The sequence below is a fragment of the Oncorhynchus tshawytscha genome, linkage group LG04, assembly GCF_018296145.1.
Source record: "Oncorhynchus tshawytscha isolate Ot180627B linkage group LG04, Otsh_v2.0, whole genome shotgun sequence".
In the NCBI taxonomy this organism is placed as follows: domain Eukaryota; kingdom Metazoa; phylum Chordata; class Actinopteri; order Salmoniformes; family Salmonidae; genus Oncorhynchus; species Oncorhynchus tshawytscha.
The window spans coordinates 22,902,202-22,926,100 of NC_056432.1; the positions used below are offsets into that span (position 1 = coordinate 22,902,202).

A 23,899-nucleotide genomic window follows, 5' to 3' on the forward strand; every position below is an offset into this window, starting at 1 on the left:
TCAGTCGCTTTAGCTGAGCAGTTGCATTCTATTTCGGCCTTTCAACAGCTGCACTATACTGCCATCTATCTGCCAAAATTGAAATTTTATCATTATGTATTATGAATGGAAAATAGGCAAATCACCCTGAGCCGCAAATTAAGGGCTCGCAGGCTGCACAATGAGTGCCACTGTGTTACAGCTTGAATTCAAAATGGATTAAATAGATTTTTTTCTCACCAATTTACACACAATGTCCCTAAATGCCAAAGTGAAAACATCTGTATCTCATTGACATAAGTATTTATAACCCTGAGTCAATACATTTTCGAATCACCTTTGGCAGCGATTACAGCTGTGAGTCTTTCTGGGTAAGTAAATAAGAGCTTTGTGCACCTGGGTTGTACAATCCTTGCACATTCAAAATTCTTCAAGCTCAAGTTGGTTGTTGATCATTGCTAGACAGCCATTTTTAAGTCTTGCCATAGTCAAGCCGATTTAAATCAAAACTGTAACTTAGGCCACACCGGAACAATCAATGTTGTTTTGGTAAGCAGCTCCAGTGTATATTTGGCCTCGTGTTTTAGGTTATTGTCCTGCTGAAAGGTGAATTTATCTCCCAGTGTCTGTTGGAAAGCAGACAACCAGGTTTTTAAGATTTTGCCTGTGCTTAGCTCTATTCCATTTTTTTGTTTTTTAACTCCCTAGTCCTTGCCGTTGACAAGCATACCCATAACATGATTCACCCACCACCATGTTTGAAAATACGAAGAGTGGAACTGAATAATATGTTGTCGGATTTGTGAAAACACTGTATGCAGGACATACATTTTCGGCAGTATTACTTTAGTGCCTTGTTGCAAACAGGATACATGTTTTGGAATATTTTTTTCTTTTCACTCTGTCATTTAGGTTAATATTGTGGAGTAACTACAATGTTGTGACCATCAGTTTTTTCCTATAATAGGTATTAAACTTGAACTGTTTTAAAGTTGGGTGAAATCCCTGAGGGGTTTCCATCCTCTCTGGCAACTGGGTTAGGTAGAACACCTGTATCTTCGTAGTGACTGGGTGTAATTAATAACTTCACCAGGCTCAAAGGGATATTCAATGTCTGCTTTTTTATGTTTACACATCTACCAATAGATGCCATTCTTTGCAAGGCCCAGGAAACCCTCCCTGGTTTTTGTGGTTGAATCTGTGTTTGAAATTCACTGCTAGACTGAGGGACATAATAATACAGATAATTGTATGTGCGGGGTACAGAGATGAGTTTATGACTATGTTAAACACTTATTTCACACAGAGTGAGTCCATGCAACATATTATGTGGCTTATTAAGCAAATGTTAACTCCTTAACTTATTTAGGCTTGTCATAACAAACGGGTTTATTACTTATTGACAATTAATTAAAAATGAAAAGCTGAAAACATTTCTGAAAACTGACATTATGGGCTATTGTTTGTAGGCCAGTGAAAGAAAAAAACTCAATTGAATCCCTTTTTAACAAAATGTGGAAAACTTCAAGGAGTGTGAATACTTTCTGAAGGCACTGTACATATTGTATATCCACCGATTTGCTAGACAAATGACCTATAGTACTTATTTGAAATATGGGTTTAAGCTATATTTCTTGAATTGTTTATTTGAAATGAAATCATTACATTAATGCCAAACATGCCAGATTAAAATACTTTATACGCATGAACATGTTGATGCAGTAGTCATAGAAAATATTGTAAAAAGGAGAGCGTGTTGTAATTACCAGTACGAGTTATAGAATGGACAAAGTTTGAATTTGAAAAAAATATGTATTTAATAATGATTACTTCCAATCCGACAGACTACTACACCAGAATATTAGATTAAGAACCTGAACTGACAAACCACACAAACTAGATTGTGTCCAAAGCATATTTTTTATTACATCCTACGCATTCACCCAGCATGGCTTGGGAACAGACAATAAATACATTGACAGTAAAAGGCAGAAAAGGGTCAAAACAAGATATGGCAAAACAGTCACAGCATCACAAACCATGACAGAGTGCATGCATACTTAGGTTTGCTTTGGTACTAAAAGGTCTATGAGAAATAAATATACAGGCATTAAAATTCTGATTACAAGAAAGACAGAGGCTTTGCATTGAGCAGAGTAGTCTGACTAACTCCTGCCAGTAGCACATGTAGCAGCCTAGGTCCTGTCTTGAAGACACTGAGACTATCACAGAAAAGACAACATCGGATCAAACAATTCAACTAAAGGAATAATGACATGTTAAAGAAACAGAACAGCAAAAAGAGCAAACTAAAAAAAGGGACACAAATGGGAATATAACTCACCACAGATACTTAAATAATAAGTTACAGTTTTGCATGCCAAAATGTATGTTCTGTGTAAGATCTGGCTTGTCCTCTTCAAAATAAGTGTCCTAAGCGAACAGGCAAACTGGAGTGTGGACATTGCAGTGTGTCCAATACATTCTATGAGTTACAGCAGATGGACACAGCCTCTCTCCCATTATTTTAAGGCAGTTAGTAAAAGACTAGGAGTGCTTCAAATCGGCGCTGTATGAGTGCTTCAATTTCTGGTTAGTCACTAAGCAGGGCATACAGCCATGAAATGTTTCAGTGCCAGGTAGTGGTAGAGGTGTCCAGGAAAATGACAATATAGGAATGTGGACTAACGAGAGGTGCACAGGGTGTATGGAATGTTCCACATAAAAATAATGGATTTGGGATAGATGTCTAAAACAGGTGCAAGTGTGTGGGCAGGCTGTATGAAGCTTTTTCCACAGCTGTGAAAGGTCACCAAAGGTCATCAAAGCCTGAATAATACAGGGCATTTCAGTAAGTAAATATCTTACATTTCAGAATTTTCGGCCGAGTTGTGATGGTAACTATTCCTCCGTATTCAATGTTGTGCATTTGCCTTCATATTCACCAATGATGTAATGCGGTCCGTGTGCGTACAGCATGTGGGTGTGTTTGGTTGAATTTGTCAACGTCAGCATGTTTGAAGGCATGTGAGTGCAATGTTGCAAGCGTGCATCTTTCAATTTATTTCTTTAGCTGAGCAGCTCCAGGTATGTGACAGGCACCTTCCCTTTCTGGTTCCCTCTCTCTCCCACCAGCCAGTCTGAGTCCATGCCTGGCACTGTGTAAACTGTGATTAGCTGGGAAAAGACAAAATAATAACATGCACAGAGTGTACAAAATATTAAGAACACCTTCCTAATGTTGAGTTGTGTGCCCCCCCCCAGAACAGCCTCAATTTGTCGGGACATAGACTCTACAAGATGTCAGAAGCGTTCCACAGGGATGCTGACCCATGTTGACTCCAATGCGTCCCACAGTTGGTTGAAGTTGGCTGGATCCTTAACTTAGTGATGAGCTTTGAGGGCACTATGGTGTTGAACACTGAGCTGTAGTCAATGAACAGCATTCTCACATAGGTGTTCCTATTGTCCACTTGGGAAAGGGCAGTGTGGAGTGCAATAGAGATTGCTTCATCTGTGGATCTCTTGGGGCCTATCTTAGTCCTGTATTGACATTTGTTTGATGGTTTGTCGGAGTGCATAGCGGGATAGAGTCCTGCTCCTTGAAAGCGGCAGCTCTACCCTTTAGCTCAGTGCGGATGTTGCCTGTAATACATTGTTTCTGGTTGGGGTATGTATGTACTAGAGGTCGACCAATTAATCGGAATGGCCGATTAATTAGGGCCCATTTCAAGTTTTCATAACAATCGGAAATCGTTATTTTTGGATGCAGATTTAAATATTTTTTTACACCTTTATTTAATCTTTATTTTACTAGACAAGTAAATTAAGAACACATTCTTATTTTCAATGACGGCCTAGGAAGGAGGCAGAACAACAGATTTTTACCTTGTCAGCTCGGGGGATCCAATCTTGCAACCTCACAGTTAACTAGTCCAACGCACTAACCACCTGCCTCACGAGGAGCCTACCTGTTACGCGAATGCAGTAAGCCAAGGTAAGTTGCTAGCTAGCATTAAACTTATCTTGTAAATTGACATAAGTCAACGACTGACGTTGCTCCAATCTGTACTTAACCATAAACATCAATGCCTTTCTTAAAATCGATACACAAGTATATATTTTTAAACCTGCATATTTAGCTAAAATAAATCCAGGTTAGCAGGCAATATTGACCAGGTGAAATTGTGTCATTTCTCTTGCGTTCATTGCATGCAGAGTCCGGGTATATGCAACAGTTTGGGCCGCCTGGCTCTTTGCGAACTAATTTACCAGAATTTTACGTAATTATGACATAACATTGCACAACCTTCAATGTAAGAGGAATATTTAGACTCATGGATGCCACCCGTTAGATAAAAAATACGGAACGGAATAAACATTTGGTTTGAGGTGATAGTTTCCGGATTTGACCTAAGGCTCGTATTTCTGTGTGTTTATTATAGTTAAGTCTATGATTTGATATTTAATAGAGCAGTCTGACTAAGGGGTGGTAGGCGGCAGCAGGCTCGTAATAGTCAAAGGTATATGGTTTAGAGAGAAATAGTTGACGCGTTATAATTCCTGTAATAACTTGCGACTGAACTTGAAAGGGGTTCCTTCGTTATTTTGCCGTTCATGTCTTCCATAGAGAATGTCTTGATCTACTTCAAATAAGGTCTGTGTTTCGTTCAGGCTTAAACCGCCTCGGCGTTTTGATACCCATGTAAATCTCACTAGGATAAGGTAACATTTGACAAAATATTTTCATAAATCCACTCTACAAAAAAAATGGATCTTCGCTTATATTTAGCCAATATTGATCAGAGTTACCTTGTCCTATGGATATCTACACAGTTATAAAATTGGCAAGGTGGTGTAAGCCTAAACGAAACAGACCTTATTTTAAGTGAATCTAAAAATATCCTATGGAATAAATGAATGAAGGAACCGCTTTTCAGATTTTGTTAGAAGGTGTCATGGGAATTTTGACTCACACTTTGATGGTCAATTCTTACCATGTCCATTATTAAAATAGGATTTCCTGCATATAGAAAGTACAGTTTGTTTTCAACATTCATCACAGGTAACTTAAACTATTTTTATTCAAATAGTTGAGAGTATTTGTCTCCTAAGCAGACACTTCAGTATCATTGTCACTTTAGAGCTGTGTGTGTTTTACAGATGGCAGAGAAAAGCAGAGCACCAGTGTGGGACTATTAGATGGAATTGGCACCAGGGAAAGCAAGGTGTCTATTTGTGATAAAGATGTAAGCATGGGGTCAGCAACAGCTAAATCAAAAAATACCAACCACCTGTGGAATCACCTTAAGAACACCCATCCAAAAGCCCATAATATGTATTATATTAAGTTAAAATAAGTGTTCATTCAGTATTCTTGCAATTGTCATTATTACAAAAAATGTGTATACACAGTGGGGCAAAAAAGTCTGTGAGAGCCAGAAATCTTGCTTGTTTGTAGGTGACCAAATAGTTATTTTCCACCATAATTTGCAAATAAATTCATTTAAAAAATCCTACAAATGTGATTTTCTGGATTTTTTTTCTTCTCATTTTGTCTGTCATAGTTGAAGTGTACCTATGATGAAAATTACAGGCCTCATCTTTTTAAGTGGGAGAACTTGCACAATTGGTGGCTGACTAAATACTTTTGCCCCACTGTATATATACATGTTTTTTAAAATTGTTCGATTAATCGGTATCAGCTTTTTTTTTGTCCTCTAATAATCGGTATCGGCGTTGAAAAATCGTAGTCGGTCGACCTCTAGTACGTATGGGCACTGTGGGGGCGACGTCATCAATGCACTTATTGATGAAGCCAGTGACTGATGTGGTGTACTCCTCACGCCATCGGATGAATCCCTGAACATATTTCAGTCTGTGCTAGCAAAACAGTCCTGTAGCTTAGCATCTGCGTCATCTGACCACTTCCATATTGAGCGAGCCAATGGTACTTCCTGCTTTAGTTTTTTTATTGTAAACAGGAATCAGGAGGATAGAATTAGTCAGATTTGCCAAATGGAGGGTGAGGGATAGCTTTGTATGTGTCTTTGTGGGGTAAAGGTGGTCTAGAGGTTTTTTTTCTCTAGTTGAACATGTGACATGCTTGTAGAAATTAGTTAAAACAGATTTAAGTTTTCCTGCATTCAAGTCCGCAGCCACTAGGAGCATCGCCTCTGGATGAGCATTTTCTTGTTTGCTTATGGCCTTATTCAGCTTGTTGAGTGCGGGCAGTGCCAGTAAATAGACAGATATGAAAAATATAGATTAAAACTGTCTTGGTAAATAGTGTGGTCTACAGCTTATCATGACGTTGTCTACCTCAGGCGAGCAACATCTTGAGACTTCTTAAACATGAGATATCTATTTATTGACAAAGACTTATTGACAAACCGCTCGTCTTACTGGGGGTAGCCGTTCCGTCTTGCCGATGCATGGAAAACCCAGTCAACTGTATATTATCCATGTCGTCGTTCAGCCACGATTCGGTGAAACATAAGATATTAGCATTTTTAATGCCCCGGTAGGATAGTCTCGAACGGAGCTCATCCAGTTTATTCTTCAATGATTACCATCCGTCCCATTGACCAACGTGCAGAGACGGGTTCCCCACTTGCCGACGAATTCTCACAAGGCACCCGGAACTGCGTCCCCTGTATCGGCATCTCCTCTTCATGCGAATTACAGGGATTTAGGCCTGATATCAGCAGTAAATCCTTTGCGTTCGACTCATTAACCTTTTGTGATTAGGGGGCAGTATTTTCATTTTTGGAAAAATAACATTCCCGTAGTTAACAGGATATTTTGTCAGGACAAGATGCTAGAATATGCATATAATTTACAGCTTAGGATAGAAAACACTTTAAAGTTTCCAAAAATGTAAAAATATTGTCTGTGAGTATAAGAGAACTGATGTTGCAGGCGAAAGCCTGAGAAAAATCCAAACAGGAAGGGACTCTTATTTAGAATGCTCTGCGTTCCTATGCGTCCCTATTGAGCAGTGAATGGGCTATCAACCAGATTACTTTTTCTATGGCTTCCCTAATGTGTCTAGTGTCACAATACATAGTTTCAGGCTTTTATTTTGAACGTCAACATTGCGTCAGTGGTCAGCTGAAGTCTCTCAGAGTGTTTGGTGCGTAAAGGACAAATGCGGCCATGGTTTCTCTCTTATCCTACTAAGAAGCCACCAGTCCCGGTTGATATATTATCGAATAGATATTTGAAAAACACCTTGAGGATTGATTATAAACAACGTTTGCCATGTTTCTGTCGATATTATGTAGCTAATTTTGAATATTTTTCGCCATTTTCGTGACTGCAATTTCCGGGCGATTTCTCAGCCAAACGTGAAGAACAAACGGAGCTATTTCGCCTACAAAAATAATATTTTTTGAAAAAAGGAACATTTGCTATCTAACTGGGAGTCTCGTGAGTGAAAACATCCGAAGCTCATCAAAGGTAAACGATTTAATTTGATTGCTTTTCTGATTTCCGTGACCAAGTTACCTGCTGCTAGCTGGACAAAATGCTATGCTAGGCTATCGATAAACTTACACAAATGCTTGTCTAGCTTTGGCTGCAAAGCATATTTTGAAAATCTGAGATGACAGTGTGATTAACAAAAGGCTAAGCTGTGTCTCAATATATTTCATTTGTGATTTTTATGAATAGGAATATTTTCTAGGAATATTTACGTCCGTTGCGTTATGCTAATTAGTGTCAGATGATGACAATGGTCCCGTTCACAGGATGGGGTGTCACTAGAGGTTAAAGAAAAAATCTTCGTCCAGTTCGAGGTGAGTAATTGCTGTTCTGATATCCAGAAGCTATTTTCGGTCATAAGAGACAGTGGCAGAAACATTATGTACAGAATAAGTTAAACACAAAAAAACACTATCTTGTATATTCCATCTAGTCCTAGCTGTTTCAAGACTGTAGACCGTTTCCTGCCCACCATACTACATATTATAGCACTGCACGGATACACCGGATTCAACTAATGACGGGTGTGCAGGTAGAATTCTGTGTGTGTGTTTGTGTGCTCACCTCGTCAGCCAGTAGGGATAGCTCACTGGTGTCGGCAGCGTCATAGTCGTACAGGACCTTGGCCTTGCGTGTGCCTGTGGCAGGGGCCTGCACCTCCTCGATCTTCAGCGTGTCTGTCTCCACAGCGCTGGCAGGGTCCAGGGGAGAGGAGCCACCGGAGGCCATGGAGTGGCCTGGGTTACCAGCAAACACATTGGGAAACCTGCAGAGGTTTAGGGAATGAAGACATTCATAAGGTACACAGCACATTCCCTGGGGAATAATCAGACTTTACTAACGGTTAACAAAAATATGTTGAGTAATGGTGAGTTCAACTGTAATTGTCATCAAATGTTACTTACACATCTCCATTGGAACTGAGAGCATAAGAGATAATAGTGGAGATGGTCATTGATAAACAGCTTACATCCATTTCAATAGCAAACACTGCAGCAAATAAAAGCCAGATCTAGACAGCCCAGCTAACTAAGTATGCTAGTATGTCCAATATAAAGTTGTGCATCTACCCAGAGCCAGTCCTCACCTGTCCAGCTCTTTCTGCAGGTCCTGCATGTGCAGGTGACACTGCTTGTAATAGGCTGTCTGTGCCTCCACAAACTCATGCAGGCAGCGCAGGTGGTTCACCTACAGACAACATACCCAAAACACATAACACAGTTGTTACTTGGTCCCCCTCAACATACCCTGTCCCCACCATATTAAAACAGTTTATACCATGGCATTGTTGAATACTCGTTTCTCATTGGCTTGAAGTGCATTCTGGTGCATGCATTATTTCCCTATAATGCACGGTATATCAGTACAGTAGAATTCAATAGCTATAGTTCAGTCTTACATGTTCTATGTTTGAGCTGCTTTTGAAGGCAAAAGTCAAATTGAAAACATTGACACGGTTGAATTCGATTTTCAATATGTTATTAATTCATAATAACAAGATAGGACTGATTGTTTGGTTAGCAAAAACCAGTAAGTATGTTTGGTTGCCAAGGCAACTACTGTAGCTATCTAGTAACCTTGCTACCTACTTTAGTGGATGTTGAACACATTTCTACCTGCAAATGTAAAAAAAATGTTGCTGCAAATGTGTTAAATGATGGTATAAAGGGATAATCAACTCAGGGCTCTATGCATTTTCTGGAAAATAATGAAACTCTGTGGAAGGTTAGTCCACAGCGCACTAACACACCTTCCACATCGTTCATTATTTTCCATAAAGCCCCTTATTGATTATCCCTAACTTATTACCTGGTAAACAGTGCATATGCTGAAGAGAGTGGCCATGTGTAGTGGTCATGTTGGTCCACTCTACAAGTTTGACCTCATGACTCACGTGTGTACTGCTGATGCCCTCCAACAGGAGCCGTGTGACCTCTGCCTGTCTGTCAAACTCTGTCTGTGCCACTCGAAGCTCATGTTCTGCCTACAGAACAACCAAAACAAACAGAGCGGTATCATGTAATACTACAGCCCCCATTTTCCATTATCAGCTGTTTTGTTCTTGTGAACTCTGAAGGTGATAACTTGTGAAAAGAGAGACACTTTACCTAGAAACAAAGCTCACTAGGAGTAAAGATATTACTTATTTATACAGTACAAGAGGAGGAGGAGGAGGGTGTCCAAACATGTCATACTCACTTTGTCCACCTCCTCGCTCCAGAGCTGAAAAGTGGCAGGGCAACAAGAGAGGGGGAGTGAGAGACACATTCTGATGACATCACAGGGGAGACACACACATTCTTAGATTGGATTGAGACTGATGACAGTAAAGAAATAGATTTTCAACTCAGGGGTGCATTCAAAAGAAAGCATATTCCAAATGTTTTGGTCCTGCATTCAGAGTTCATTTTATTTGGATCAATTGAAGTATAACACCTTTGAAGTGCTTTCTTTGCCCTACTTTTGGTCATTGTGCCTGGGAAATTAGACTGTCTGTGATAAGTCAAGTACCACATAGATAATGGATTACTATATTACTATGCCAGAAACAATCTGGTGATATGAAGAAATACCATAGAATTTGTAAAGTGACAGTAGGCTACATGTACAGTGTTAGTGTAGAGTGGACTGGCTGTTTAAGCTCCTTACCGCAGATGCACTGGCAGAGAGGACATAATTTCTGGGCCTGGTTTCCTGAAAATCAGGCACAGCCTACAGACACGGCAGAGCAGTTTACACATACAGTATGGTGTGCACCAAACAAACACAAAAGGACAAACAAAACCAAAAGTATAAGAGAGTCATGTGACAGGGACGCACACATAGCAAAAACTAAACCCTTTGTTATTATCTTGATATGAGTCTGTTCTGCGAACACTGGCCAATCAAAGACTGCAGTGCTCTACGCTGACCTTTTTTACAAGGAGCACGTGTGCGCGCCTAAGTTGAAAAATGTATGTGCATACAAAGAAATGTAGGAGCACAATTAAAAATATTTCAGATATTAAAGCTAAAATCCTTACTTTTTCTAGGCACACTGGTGTTCCAATATAAACATTCCAGGTCCCAAAGCAAAATATTTAGGCACATATTTGAGTAAAATGGTCCCACTGTAGAGCCCTGGAATGGTACAAATATCTTTCTTCACCCTCATATCAGTGAACGCTGCTGTGGAGAGGACTGTTCATAATAATGGCTGCACCGGAGCGAATGAAATCAAACACATGGTTTCCACTTATTCTGCTCCAGCCATTACCACAAGCTCGTCCTCCCCAATTAAGTTGCCATCAACCTCCTGTGCTGCACATCTACTGCCTGGAGTCCCAAGGCGTGTTAGACTAGAAGGACGACGACCATGTAGCATGTGTAAATAAACTCAGCAGCATGAGAGATGTGTACACAGCCTGTCATTGTCATAGCCCTTAAAGACAGCCATCATCTCATTCTATCCCCAAACAAACCAGGTGCTGGATTTAAAACAAATATGTGTGCAGTAGCCTATAGAATGTGTAGCCTACAGTATACCTGGAGAATAGTTCTGGTCGTCTGGTCACTGAGGTTAATCTATCATATATGGAGCATGGAAGAAGAAACTGTGAATGTTATGTCTTGGACTGGGTGATAAGTTGGTTTGATCTTTTATGTAGAGTTTCTGTAAAATGTTGAGGTCTGTGGAAAATAATTTCCTTTTCAGAGGGCAATACATCTATCTAATCGAATACAGTAAATTACTCTCAATTGACTTCTTAATCATTACATTGGGCTGGCCAAATCCTAATGTAATTAAAGTACTTCTAAAATACAAATATTTTGCAGGAAATAAATAAGTACGCTAAACAAACATATTTTGAAAAATGTGCATGCCTTCATGTGGCAATCACCATGCATACAGGTTTCAAAGGTCTGATTTGAAATTAGTCTACAATCAAAATAAAATGTGTTTACGGAGTTCTGTATATCGGTTTATTAAATCATGCTATCAAGAAAACATACCGTATCAAATTAGATCTTTGACCTGAAGGAAAAAAACAGCCATACATCTTAACATTTCAAATGCTCTCACTGAGAGTGGGAGCTGGGAATGTGATGTGGAGGTAGACATTCACTGGACATGGTATAATTGGGCAAGCATGTTACCAATCAGAACTTTTAAACCAAGTCATCTGTACTCACATGGGACAGGGCCATTCCTCTCACTACTGGTCTCAAAAAGCCCTTTGTGATTTAATAGGAGGATGAACTTGGTAATTGGATGCAGTTAGTCACGTTGCACCCATACACTGGTCCAATTTAAAGACACTTCTGTTCCATTTTACAAATGATTTAGTGTACTACTCAGTTGTGCTGTCTCTAGGGCAGTAGTATTCAAAGTCGAGGTTGCAACACCACTGGGAACTGCAGTGGGTTCCCCAATATGTATGTATGTATATATAGTGAAATTGGAAGTTTACATACACCTTAGCCAAATACATTTAAACTCTGTTTTTTTTTACAATTCCTGACATTTAATCCTAGTAAATATTCCCTGTCTTAGGTCAGTTAGGATCACCACTTTATTTTAAGAATGCGAAATGTCAGAATAATAGTAGAAAGAATGATTTATTTCAGCTTTTATTTCATTCATCATATTCCCAGTGGGTCAGAAGTTTACATACACTCAATTAGTATTTGGTACGATTGCCTTTAAATTGTTTAACTTGAGTAAAATGTTTTGGGTAGCCTTCCACAAGCTTCCCACAATAAGTTGGGTGAATTTTGGCACATTCCTCCTGACAGAGCTGGTGTAACCGAGTCAGGTTGTAGGCCTCCTTGCTCGCACACTCTTTTTCAGTTCTGCCCACAAATGTTCTATGGGATTGAGGTCAGAGCTTTGTGATGGCCACTCCAATACCTTGACTTTGTTGTCCGTAAGCCATTTTGCCACAACTTTGGAAGTATGCTTGGGGTCATTGTCCATTTGGAAGACCAATTTGCAACAAAGCTTTATCTTTCTGACTGATGTCTTGAGATGATGCTTCAATATATCCACAATTTTCCTTCGTCATGATACTTTATATTTTGTGAAGTGCACCAGTCCCTCCTGCAGCAAAGCACCCCCACAACATGATGCTGCCACCCCTGTGATTCACGGTTGGGATAGTATTTTCGGCTTGCAAGCCTCTCCCTTTTTCCTCCAAACATAACATTGGTCATTATAGCCAAACAGTTCTATTTTTGTTTCATCAGCCCAGAGGACATTTCTCCAAAATGTATGATCTTTGTTTAAAGGCACAGTCAACTTATTATATGTAAACTTCTGACCCACTGGAATTGTGATACAGTGAATTGTAAGTGAAATAATCTGTCTGTCAACAATTGTTGGAAAAATAACTTGTCATGCACAAAGTAAATGTCCTAACCGACCTAACAAAACTATCGTAACACGAAATTTGTGGCGTGGTTGAAAAATGAGTTTTAATAACTCCAACCTAAGTGTATGCAAACTTCCGACTTCAACTGTATGTATGTATGTATGTATGTATGCATGTATGTATGTATGTATTCAGACCCTTTACTCAATACTTTGTTAAAGCACCTTAGACAGCAATTACAGCCTCGAGTCTTCTTGGGTATGACGCTACAAGCTTGGCACACCTGTATTTGGGGAGTTTCTGCCATTCTTCTCTGCAGATCCTCTCAAGCTCTGTCAGGTTGGATGGGGAGCGTTGCTCGATCGGGTTCACGTCCGGGCTCTGGCTGGGCCACAAGGACATTCAGAGACTTGTCCCGAAGTCATTCCTGTGTTGTCTTGGCTATATGTTAAGGATCAATGTCTTGTTGGAAGGTGAACCTTTGCCCCAGTCTGAGGTCCTTGAGCAGGTTTTCGTCAAGGATCTCTCTGTATTTTGCCTCAATCCTGACTAGTGTCCTAGTCCCTGCCGCTGAAAAACATCCCCACAGCATGATGCTGCCACCACCATGCTTCATCAGCCCAGAGAATCTTATTTCTCATGGTCTGAGAGTCCTTTAGGTGCCTTACAGCACACTCCAAGCGGACTGTCGTGTGCCTTTTACTGAGGAGTGGCTTCCATCTGGCCACTCTACCATAAAGGCCTGATTTGTGGAGTTGTCCTTCTGCAAGGTTCTCCCATCTCCACAGAGGAACTCTGGAGCTCTGTCAGTGACCATTGGGTTCTTGGTCACCTCCCTACCCAAGGCCCTTCTCCCCTGATTGCTCAGTTTGGCCGGGCGGCCAACTCTAGGAAGTCTTGGTGGTTACAAACTTCTTCCATTTAAGAATGATGGAGGCCACTGTGTTCTTGTGGACCTTCAATGCTGTGGGAAATGTTTTGGTACCCTTCCCCAGATCCGTGCCTTTGAACTAATGTCTCTGAGCTCTACGGACAATTCCCTTGAGACACATTTTTGCTGACATGCCTTACCAAATCACAGACTCCAATCAAGATGTAGCAACCTCTCAGGGATTATCAATGGAAACAGGATGCACTGGAGCTTAATTTCGAGTCTCATAGCAAAGGGTCTGAATACTTATGTAAATAAGGTATTTCTATTCATTTTTTCGAACTTATCTGTTTTTCCTTTGTCATTATGGGGTATTGTGTGTAGATTGAAAATATTTTATTTTAATCCATTTAAGAATAAGGCTGTAACTTTCCGAAGGCACGGCACACACACACCACACAGATGTAAAAATCGTAATTTTATGATTGTGTCATTACATTTGAGGTGGTGTCCCCAGAAATTCTGATGGTAAAAAAAATGGGGTCCCAGTTGAAAAAGTTTGAATACCACTGCTCTAGGGTCATATATGGGTTTGCTCCAGTGTACCATGCCACAAGATCCTTTCTTTCACTTTCAAAAGAACATGAAAGTCTTCTCTCGCTCTCTTGGCTTCTCACATGCGTTCAACTGGATTTCAAAGTGCCAATGAGAAAATGGGCAGAGCATGTCAGAAAGAAAAAAGGGGGGGAAAAATAACCAACGTGGACAATATTTTACACTAATACTCACTTCTCCCTCATACTGTGAACATAATTAGAACAGAGATAGATGTTAGTTAGCAGTAGCAGTTCACGCTGAATTGGAGCCTGGTTACATGATGCAGCTGAACTGGAACAGGAAGAGGAGGGTAGACTCATGGCTAAATGATGCAGCTGAAGGGAAACAGGAAGAGGAGGGTAGACTCATGGCTACATGATGCAGCTAAAGGGGAACAGGGAGAGGAGGGTATACTCACCGCAGCCTTGGACTCTGCTAATTTGGCTTTCTTCAGCCGTGCTTTACAAGAGTCCAGGTCCAGTCTGCGGTTCTCCAGGAGACGCCTCTCTTTCTGAGACAGGGAGGAGAAGATCAGCAACTCTCTGCACAACATAAATGTAGCCTGTATGTGTGGGGTTAAGTTGGCTAGGTCCTAAAACTCTGCTACATCCATATAGGAATAAGTAGAAAACTAAACCCCAAGGTGTTGATTAGCATTGTATTAAATCCTGGTCTACACACTGGTCTGCATGCAATCCCAAGATGTCCCTCTGAGGCCAGATAGCCAGACTCACTGAGATGGTCCTCCAGTCTCCTTCCAGAAAGTTCCTGAGTGGGGTGAGGAAGCCGATAGCGGAGGTCTGTAGGAACTCCCTCTGTACACTGCCCAGTCTCCTCTCACAATCGCCTACTTTGATCAGGGTGCTACCTACAGCAGCACACACACAATATATGTGAAATATAGGCCTAGCAGTGACTTATTAACTATGAATGACATTACTTATCAGAAGACGTACTTATCAGAGGAATGACGTATTACTTATCAGAAGAATACAAACAGACAAAGTCTAGAGCAATAGGACATGGTAGCTCAATACAACCTGTAACAAACATTTAGGCTATTCCCATCCCAGTAATCTATGGCACAAATGCCCCTTCACCAACTGTCTATCAATGCACTGATGAGCCTACCCCACAAAGCCTGCTGTTTAGGTGTAGTAGTGTAGATTCAGAGCTCCATCTAGATAGCAACACCCAGTGCATCAATAATGAATGCACTGCAGCTGAGATAGAGTGTGGGAGAACCTTGGCCAACTACAATATACCTGCAAAGAGAGGGGGAGGGCCACACTGACGGAACCTCTAGACACGGTGACATTCTTGACATGACTTATACCAAAACAACAAAACTTAAAATTCAACATCTTAACATTTGGGTTTCCCCAGACTAGATTACAGACCTCAAGGGGATATCTAATGAATAACAACACAGAGCAATGATTATAGCATCAAAAAGGCCTATACTAGCAGAATTTGAAGTATGCAAATCAGTGTCAAACATGGACAGACCGCATTCTAATACTGAGGAAAGGTTTTTCTACACATCTTTGCTGTTCGAAAAACTATGTTGAAATAGTGGCTCTCCACCCATCAACACGGAAGGCTGCATCACTAAAAGCCACCACTGTGAAACAGGCCACTAACGGCCTGATTAAAGCAACGGAGTGCTCATCTAGTAATAGTTGCTATGGCAGGAGAGGAGAGAATGGGATTGATTGCTCTTCCACGGTTCCAAAGATGTCTGACATTTATGCCTAGCTACAGAACAGAATAACCTGTGTACAAATGAATTCATTATAAATCAAATTATTTAAAAAAATCACTAAAACATGCCTGTTTCTCTCATGGAGGAGGGAATTACAGCGTATAAACGTAACTTGCTTAGTGTAGGCAGGTTTGGGGAGTAACGGAATACATGTAAGGGATTACAAAAAAACGGGAACTGTAATCCGTTACCACCAAAAATATTGTAACCAGACTACAGATACTTTTGAAAAACTAGATGATTACTTCAAGGATTACTTTTAAATTCAGAAAGGATGTTTGCAAAAAATAAATATTTGACACGTCTCTGTTTTCTCAATGACATTCAAACCAGCATTGAAAAAAGGCGCAAGATTAAATTTGTTCCACCTGAGAGTCAGAGACCACTATGATGACACACCAAATGTGTTTGATGGATCGCGGGAAAAGAGCAGGAATAGGCTTTTGTAGGCTACAGTCCAAGCTTTGTCTTCCAATGGTGCGACTGCTGTCGCCATCCAAAGTTTATCCAACTTGAATAAACGCTTGGAGGTAAGGAGGACAGAAGTATTGTAGTCTACAGTGATACGGATATCACTTATTATTGATATCTACATAGCACATTGACAACACATTTAGATTTGAGAACTAACATCCACATCAACCACCATCCTTAAGGCGCAAATAGCTAATTGAGAGAGCAGCAGTGTGAATCACACCATTGGAAGACATAGCTTGGACTGTAGCCTACAAAAGCCTATTCCTGCTCTTTTCCCGCAATCCACCAAGCACATTTGGTGTGTCATCATAGTGGTCTCTGACTCGCTCAGGTGTAACAAATTTAAACTTGCGCCTTGAATCACACTGCTGCTCTCTCATTTAGCTATTTGCGCCTTACGGATTGTGGTTGTTAGTTCTCAAATCTAAATGTGTATTTGAACCCAATAATAGTTCAATTCAAGAAGTTTAAACTGCCTATCAATCATTGTTTTTGAAACCAGTGAACAGCCAGTGAAAATGCGCTCGTAACAGCTGCATAGTCCGGATCCCAGCCTATTGAATAAAAGTGGGGCTTTTATTGTTCAATCGAATTCATGCTGATGTTTTATTTATTTATTCATAGGCCTAATGGACACATGCTCAAACCCTCACACATTTGATAGACTTAAAGGGGAAATCTATAGTTGCTACATCCATTTTTGGACTTAAATGATATTTATTTATGATAAAGATAATTGAATTGTATTATTAATATGTAGTAGAAAGCTATGGGTTTGAAGAAGCCTACATAACCAACCCATAAAGTAAAACGTAACATACATATGGCCAGCTATGCAAACTGCAATAGATGTCGTTCAATTGGTAACATACATTTTTGCCTATTTCTAATGTCTCTTCAGGGGAAAGTAATTTAAAAGTAACTTAATGTAATCAGATTACATTGCTGAGTTTAGGCAATACAAAAGTTACGTTACTGATTACAATTTTGCACAGGTAACTAGTAACGGATTACATTCAGAAAGTAACCTACCCAACCCTGAGTATAGGCTACTGTATTTGTGCATTTTTATCTTGGAAAAAAGCCAACGTGGATTTATTGGCATGAGCTTTCCATTCCAAATTAGCTGAATTCATTTATAAAACAACTCCTAGCTAAACAGGAGGTCTGCAGAGCCCTAAATAAATCTGTATATGACCCATCACTCAGGTCTCTGTGACAAAGTTACATTTCTCCAACTGAAGGAGAAAAGCTCCACAGAGAGACAACCTAATAATCTAATATGTGCATAAACTTTATGCATAAAGGTTGTCGTTGCAGAGCCAAGCCTGCAGAGCCAACTCTGAACAACAGAGAGAGAGAAAGAGCACTATTGATCCTCAGAATTGCCAGTGAAGGTGATTTATTGGGCAGACAGATATGAGACAGGCTGGACCGCAGGGGAGTGAAGGGGCTGGAGGAGATTAATTGACTAATGCTCACAACAGCCCTGATCACCAATCTCACTGCTCACTCACTTTAGGGTAAGCAAAGGCTTTGGGAAGAGTGACACTACAAACTTTTGGACAAAGAGCATAGAGTCTAGATATGGTGATGTTTTCTCACATGATATACAGTACCATCAGGAAGTATTCATACCCCTTGAACTATTCTACATTTTGTGTGTTACAGCCTGAATTCTAAATGGATAAAAAATATATATATAATAATTCACTGATCTACACACAATAAACTGTAAGAGTTTCCACACCTGGATTGTGTAATAATGGGCAAATTGTTGCTTTCAAAATTCTTCAAGCTCTGTCAAATTGGTTGTTGATCATTGCTAGACAAACATTTTCAGGTCTTGCCATAGATTTTCAAGTAGATTTAAGTCAAAAATGTAACTCGGCCATTCAGGAAGATTCACTCTTCTTGGTAATCAACTCCAGCGAAGATTTTCCCTTGTGTTTTAGGTTATTGTCCTGTTGAAAGGTGAATTCATCTCCCAGTGTCTGGTGAAAAGCAGACAATCAGATTTTGTGTGTGCTTATCTCCATTTCATTAATTTTTTATCCTGAAAAACTCCAGTCCTTAACGATTACAAGTATACCCATAACATGATGCAGCCTGCTTCCACAGTAATGTGTTATATATCACCACTGAGTTAGGAAGGACGCCTGTGTCTTTGTAGTGACTGGGTGTATTGATACACCATTCAAAGTGTAATTAATAACTTCACCATGCTCAAAGGGATATACAATGTCTGAATTTAAAAAAAACTTTTCTACCAATAGGTGCCCTTCTTTGCGAGGCATTGGAAAATCTCTCTGGTCTTGTGGGAATCTGTGTTTGAAATTGACTGCTCGACTGAAGAACCTTACAGATACCTGTATGTGTGGGGTGCAGAGATGAGGTAGTCATTCAAAATGTATGTTAAACACTATTATTGCACACTGAGTTTGTCCATGCAACTTATTGTCACTTGTTAAGCATATCCAGCTCAGTCTTCTCTACTTGTCCAAAATTGTCCCCAATGAACTTTGGCAAAAGAAACAATAACATCACCCTTCAGTTCTCTGTTAACAAGGCCTATTGCAGTTACACAACATCAATAGTGAACTTTCACTGTTTCTGTGTATCATTGTACTTTCACATGGTGCCCATGGAACTGCCCTATGCCATGTCACTAGAAGCTGCATCATTATCACTGGTTTGGGGGAATTAAACCATGCAACTAAATACCAAGCCCTTATAGGCCATGAAACAATACACCTGCTAGTTGTCTAATATTTCACCAGTCTTTTCCCATTCCAAGTATCCTCTGCCAATGGGTTCAGATACAAAGAAAAACTCAACTGAATATAATTTCTAAGGGCTGAGCAGACATGCATTGCTCAATTCATTGCTTAAATGCAACATAGACATTAGGAAATTAATCTGACTGTCATTCCCTGGGGACATTTTCATCAAGACCTGTTACACATTGTCACAACAATGAAAGATATCACTTGCATTGGTATTTTTGGGGGGTGGGGGCATGAAAGGTCATGTCTGATCGCATAGATACACTGACTACCTGAAACCGAAAGGCAAAAACTTCTGCGAAGCTAGCAGTGCCAGTGGCTATAGCTAACGGCACAGAAACCTTCCTCTAATATCTAACATTAGTCTGGCTATAGCACAAGCCAGAAAAGCTACCTAGCAGTACGACAGCTACTGCAGAGAAGGGTGGATAATTCATGTCAGCTTAACCAATGTTTTGTGTAGGATATATAAGGTATGCAACTTATTAAGCACATTTTCACTCCTGAACTTATTTAGGCTTGCCATAACAAAGGGGTTGAATACTTATTGAGTCTTGTAAAACTTTTACAAACAGCATTCCAATTTCACATTATGTGCTATACCAGTGACAAAACATCTAAATTGAATCAATTTTAAGTTCAGGTTGTAACAACAAAATGTGGAAAAAGTCCAGGTCTGTGAATGCTTTTTGAAGGCACTGTACCACAAATGGTTCGAGCCATTCTTAGGGATTGCATGAGGGAGAGAGCACAGAGTGGAGATGTATTGAGTAAGACCATCAGGTGAAATGTATTTTCCAGAAAATCTAATTATTGGATTTGACTGGGGTCCAAGACACGGTCTCAGTTTCCTCTCTCAAATTGTATTATCACTTGCCAATCCTATACAACAAAAAAAAACAGTTCTATACCACCTGGAAAGACCGTGTAGGCCTACACAAAGCTTGAGTCACACTCACCATATGGAGTTCCAGGACCAAAATCTTTTGCCGCATCTTGCATGTAATGACCCAGCAGTTCTTCATTATTTGGTCTGGAGGGAACCGTTCTGTCAAGCTTCTCATACAGGAACTCCTCAATCCTGGAACCTGCAGATAGAAAGAACAGGCCTGCTTCAAGAGAGTACTGGCCAAAAATAGTCATCAAATGAAACTTGAAAATGGAAATTGGTGGGAGAGGAGAATGCCAAAGCAAAGTAAGCCATTACCGTTGTCATTGTAGGAGTGGACACGTTGTTTGCAGAGTGCACAACCTAGGCTACACTTGTAAGAAAACGTTTTGGTTTACTTCATTACAATTACGAGTAGTCATTTTATTCATTGTCTTTTGTTTGGAGTGCTCCTGTCAATCTTGATTTAGGAAACGCACCCGATTACACATATAGAAGTAGGACTAGTCTACATGGCCTGTGTGCAAATGTAGGACTGCATAGAAGTGTGCCCATTTGGGGATCTGACACCATTTCTGATTGTCTTAACTCACCATCCCGGTGGAGCTTCTCAAAGTCATTTTTTCTTCACCTCAAAACAGCAAGTAAACAAAGTCTGTTTTTACATCCACTGAAAATGACAACAGTTCCTATATGTACCCTATTTGAAAAACATTTTCAGCTCTCTCAATTTCGATTACCACTCAGCATGAAAGGCGGGAAAAATGTCATGCTCTGATCTGGTGGAAACATAAAATAGGCCTACCTGATTACTTCTTATCCCTTGCGCAAAATAGCCTACAACTGTGTCCGTTTGGGGCAGGAACCTCTAAGAGGACACAGAATATTTTATATAATGTTGCAAGTTCGCTAGCACTAGCTTTGGGCTGGACCAAGTTAATACAATAGTTGATACAATGTTTCAAGTTCCTTGCAGATAGCCAATGTGATTTATAGGATATTTATTTTCATCAGAATATTCTCTACCTGCAGGCTGCAATGTTTTTATTTGTTGGCTTTATGTTGGCTATTTTTACATATTGGCAATAGACGTTACTTTTTGATTTGTATCATTTTCATTTAGAATTTTGATTAACCACATGACATTGATTTTGAGTTATGAAGACTATTATAAATTAAATTAACGTGTTCCACAAAAATGTGCATATTAAAATCATAACTGCCACGCAGATCAGTAGAAATGGTAGGATAACTTGGCACCCCAAAAAGAAAAAGGTTGCCGACCGCTAGTGTAGCCTATTAACGGCAACTTTAAGAGCTTAATTAATGGCAGAATCTGCTAAGGCCAGCAGCAGCGGGAGGAGGCTTAAAGCATTAGACAAGCTCATTAGCCTACACATAGTTGATTTTATTCAAACACAGGGTGTGTCTATATATGGAAAAAAATACAAATTTTTAAATGTTGACCAATCGATTGGTTGAAAGATCAGATGACTCTCAGTCTACCAAGATTACATATTTTTCTGGGACAGCCTACTTAGTAGAGAGACTAACATGGGAATTAATTTCTGCATGTTACCCACAGGCCCGCAGTGCTGAGTCATTGTCTGGTGTGGCTAACGGACACAGCTGTTGAGCTGCTCACTGATAAGTACTACTTGCGATAGAGGATAGGCTAAACAACAGGTTTTCACAAAAGACTGGTGCTTGAAAACACCCAAACCCAGCATCGTAACACTTGTCTGTTGAACTATAGACCACACGGATGAAAAGATTGCACGACAGAGATACTCACCAGTGTTGTCAACTGTAGCATGGAGAATCAGAAAGGCACAGGTTAGCACTCCATCACCATGTAACCTAACCACCATGTTTCACTTTTTTTTTTAAACTGATCTGAAGTTTTTGAAGCGGTTTTCAATTGTGTTTTTGGTTAACTATCCTGTGTGTTTGCATTAAGCAGGGAGTAGGGATGGGTGGTGGGAGTTGGAGGCCTCTGTCCTGATCAGTTCAGTTTGTATGCTGGGCCTTACTGGGGTTGGGCTGCAGCAGAACCTCTGTCTGCCTGAAGATTTTCTCTGTCCAGTTTTTAGTGGAGTCAGCACGGCTGAGCAGATTCTCAAAGTGGGCATCCAGCTCAGTCTTCTCTACCTGTCCAAACTTTTCCCCTGTGAACTTTGACAAAAGAAACAACAGCATCAACCTTCAGTTCTCAGTAAACAAGGCCTATTGCAGCGACTCAACATCAACTTTCACGTGGTGCCCATGGAACTGCCCTATGCCATGCCACTAGAAGCAGCATCATTATCACTGGTTTTGGGGATGCACTTCATGTCATGGTCTCCTCATAGGCTACTGGAAAGCATACAACTAAATGCCAAGTCCTCATAGGCCATGAAACTATACACCTACTAGTTTCCCCATCTAATATTTCACCAGTCTTTTCCCATTATCCTCTGCCAATGGGTTCAGATACAAAGATAAACTAAACTGAATGCACTTTCTATTGGCTGAGCAGACATCCATTGCTTTATGTGCAACATAGTCATTAGGAAATCAGTCTGACTGTCATTCCCTGGGGAGATTTTCATCATGACCTGTTACACAGTTGCAATAATGAAAGATATCTCTTGCGTTGGCATTTTTGGGGGGGTGAGGGCGCGAAAGTTCGTCTGACTCCATAGATACTGACTGTACCTGACACCGAAAAGCAGAGTTTTTCGAAAACATAACTATTGTAGATCGCGAAAACATAGCTACCTAGCATCAAGCTAGCAGTGCCAGTGGCTATAGCAGACGGCATAGAAACCTTCCTCTAATATCTAGCTAATGTACTGGCAAATATGCTAAATCATATGTAATGATGCCTCCAGTTTTTACATCTGACCACAGACACACTGACTGTACCCGAAACAGAAAAGTAAATAGTTTATTTCAAAAACATAGCTAAGTTAGATAGCGAACGTTTGTTAGCCAAAACATAGTTAGCTGTCGATAGCCACTGGCACTGCTAGCTTGATGCTATATCAGACGGCACAGAAACCTTCGAATATCTAGCTAAAGGACTGGCAAATATGCATAAATCAGATATATAATGATGCTTCCAGTTTTTACTGAAGCCAGACGCTAGCTAGTTATCGAACATTAGCTAGCGAGCAACAGTATAGTCACTTTAGTAACGTTACTTAGTACATGTATTGGAGACACGAAATACATTTAATGTCAAAAATATAGTTAGATGAGTTACCTGTATAGCTCGAGTGAAAAAAATTCCTGCATCCGAAGCTAATTTCTTCACGTTGAAATCCATGTCAGTAGTATCTGACTAAACCAACGACTAAGGTTAGCTAGTTAGCTATATATGATGAACAAACACACACACCGTCTCCACGAGAGTTCACGGCATCAAGCTAGCTACTGCATGTCCAGTCAGGGACATAACGTTACGTTGCACAGTCAGTGACAGCGCTAGCTCGGTTCTGTCACTGTCAAGTAATGTGTCCCTCCCTGGTATTTACACATCGTCCTGGAATCATTACTTCTAACCTTTATCATTTACCCATACTACAATTTATGCAGCGTATGGTTTATTATGCAGTGACAGGTTTTTATTATTGATTCTGTATTCACGACTAATTGCAAGACAATGTCATACATATTCGTGCATGATTGTATTCTGAGAACTTGGCACATTATTGT

At 40.2% G+C, this 23,899-nt stretch overlaps 1 protein-coding gene across 6 annotated transcripts; it reads right to left on the reverse strand.

The window, feature by feature from the left end:
- Positions 1-1,885: 1,885 nt before the first annotated feature.
- Positions 1,886-23,728, reverse strand: LOC112248333 (endophilin-B2). 6 transcript variants are annotated; one of them, XM_024417255.2, is made up of 14 exons: positions 23,448-23,728; positions 22,234-22,375; positions 21,996-22,007; positions 20,271-20,399; positions 15,018-15,151; positions 14,702-14,794; positions 14,476-14,487; positions 10,114-10,176; positions 9,664-9,687; positions 9,359-9,448; positions 8,552-8,652; positions 8,370-8,384; positions 8,029-8,230; positions 1,886-3,156 (listed from the first exon to the last, which is right to left on the reverse strand). In XM_024417255.2, exons 1-14 carry the CDS (start codon positions 23,508-23,510, stop codon positions 3,049-3,051), a joined length of 1,188 nt encoding a protein of 395 aa, XP_024273023.1. In that variant the 5' UTR covers positions 23,511-23,728; the 3' UTR covers positions 1,886-3,048. The 6 variants fall into 6 exon arrangements, with proteins under 6 accessions (XP_024273023.1, XP_024273025.1, XP_024273027.1 ...); XM_024417257.2 differs by lacking the exon at positions 14,476-14,487 and having other exon boundaries at positions 23,448-23,723; XM_024417259.2 differs by lacking the exon at positions 8,370-8,384 and having other exon boundaries at positions 23,448-23,723.
- Between the last annotated feature and the right edge of the window lie 171 nt (positions 23,729-23,899).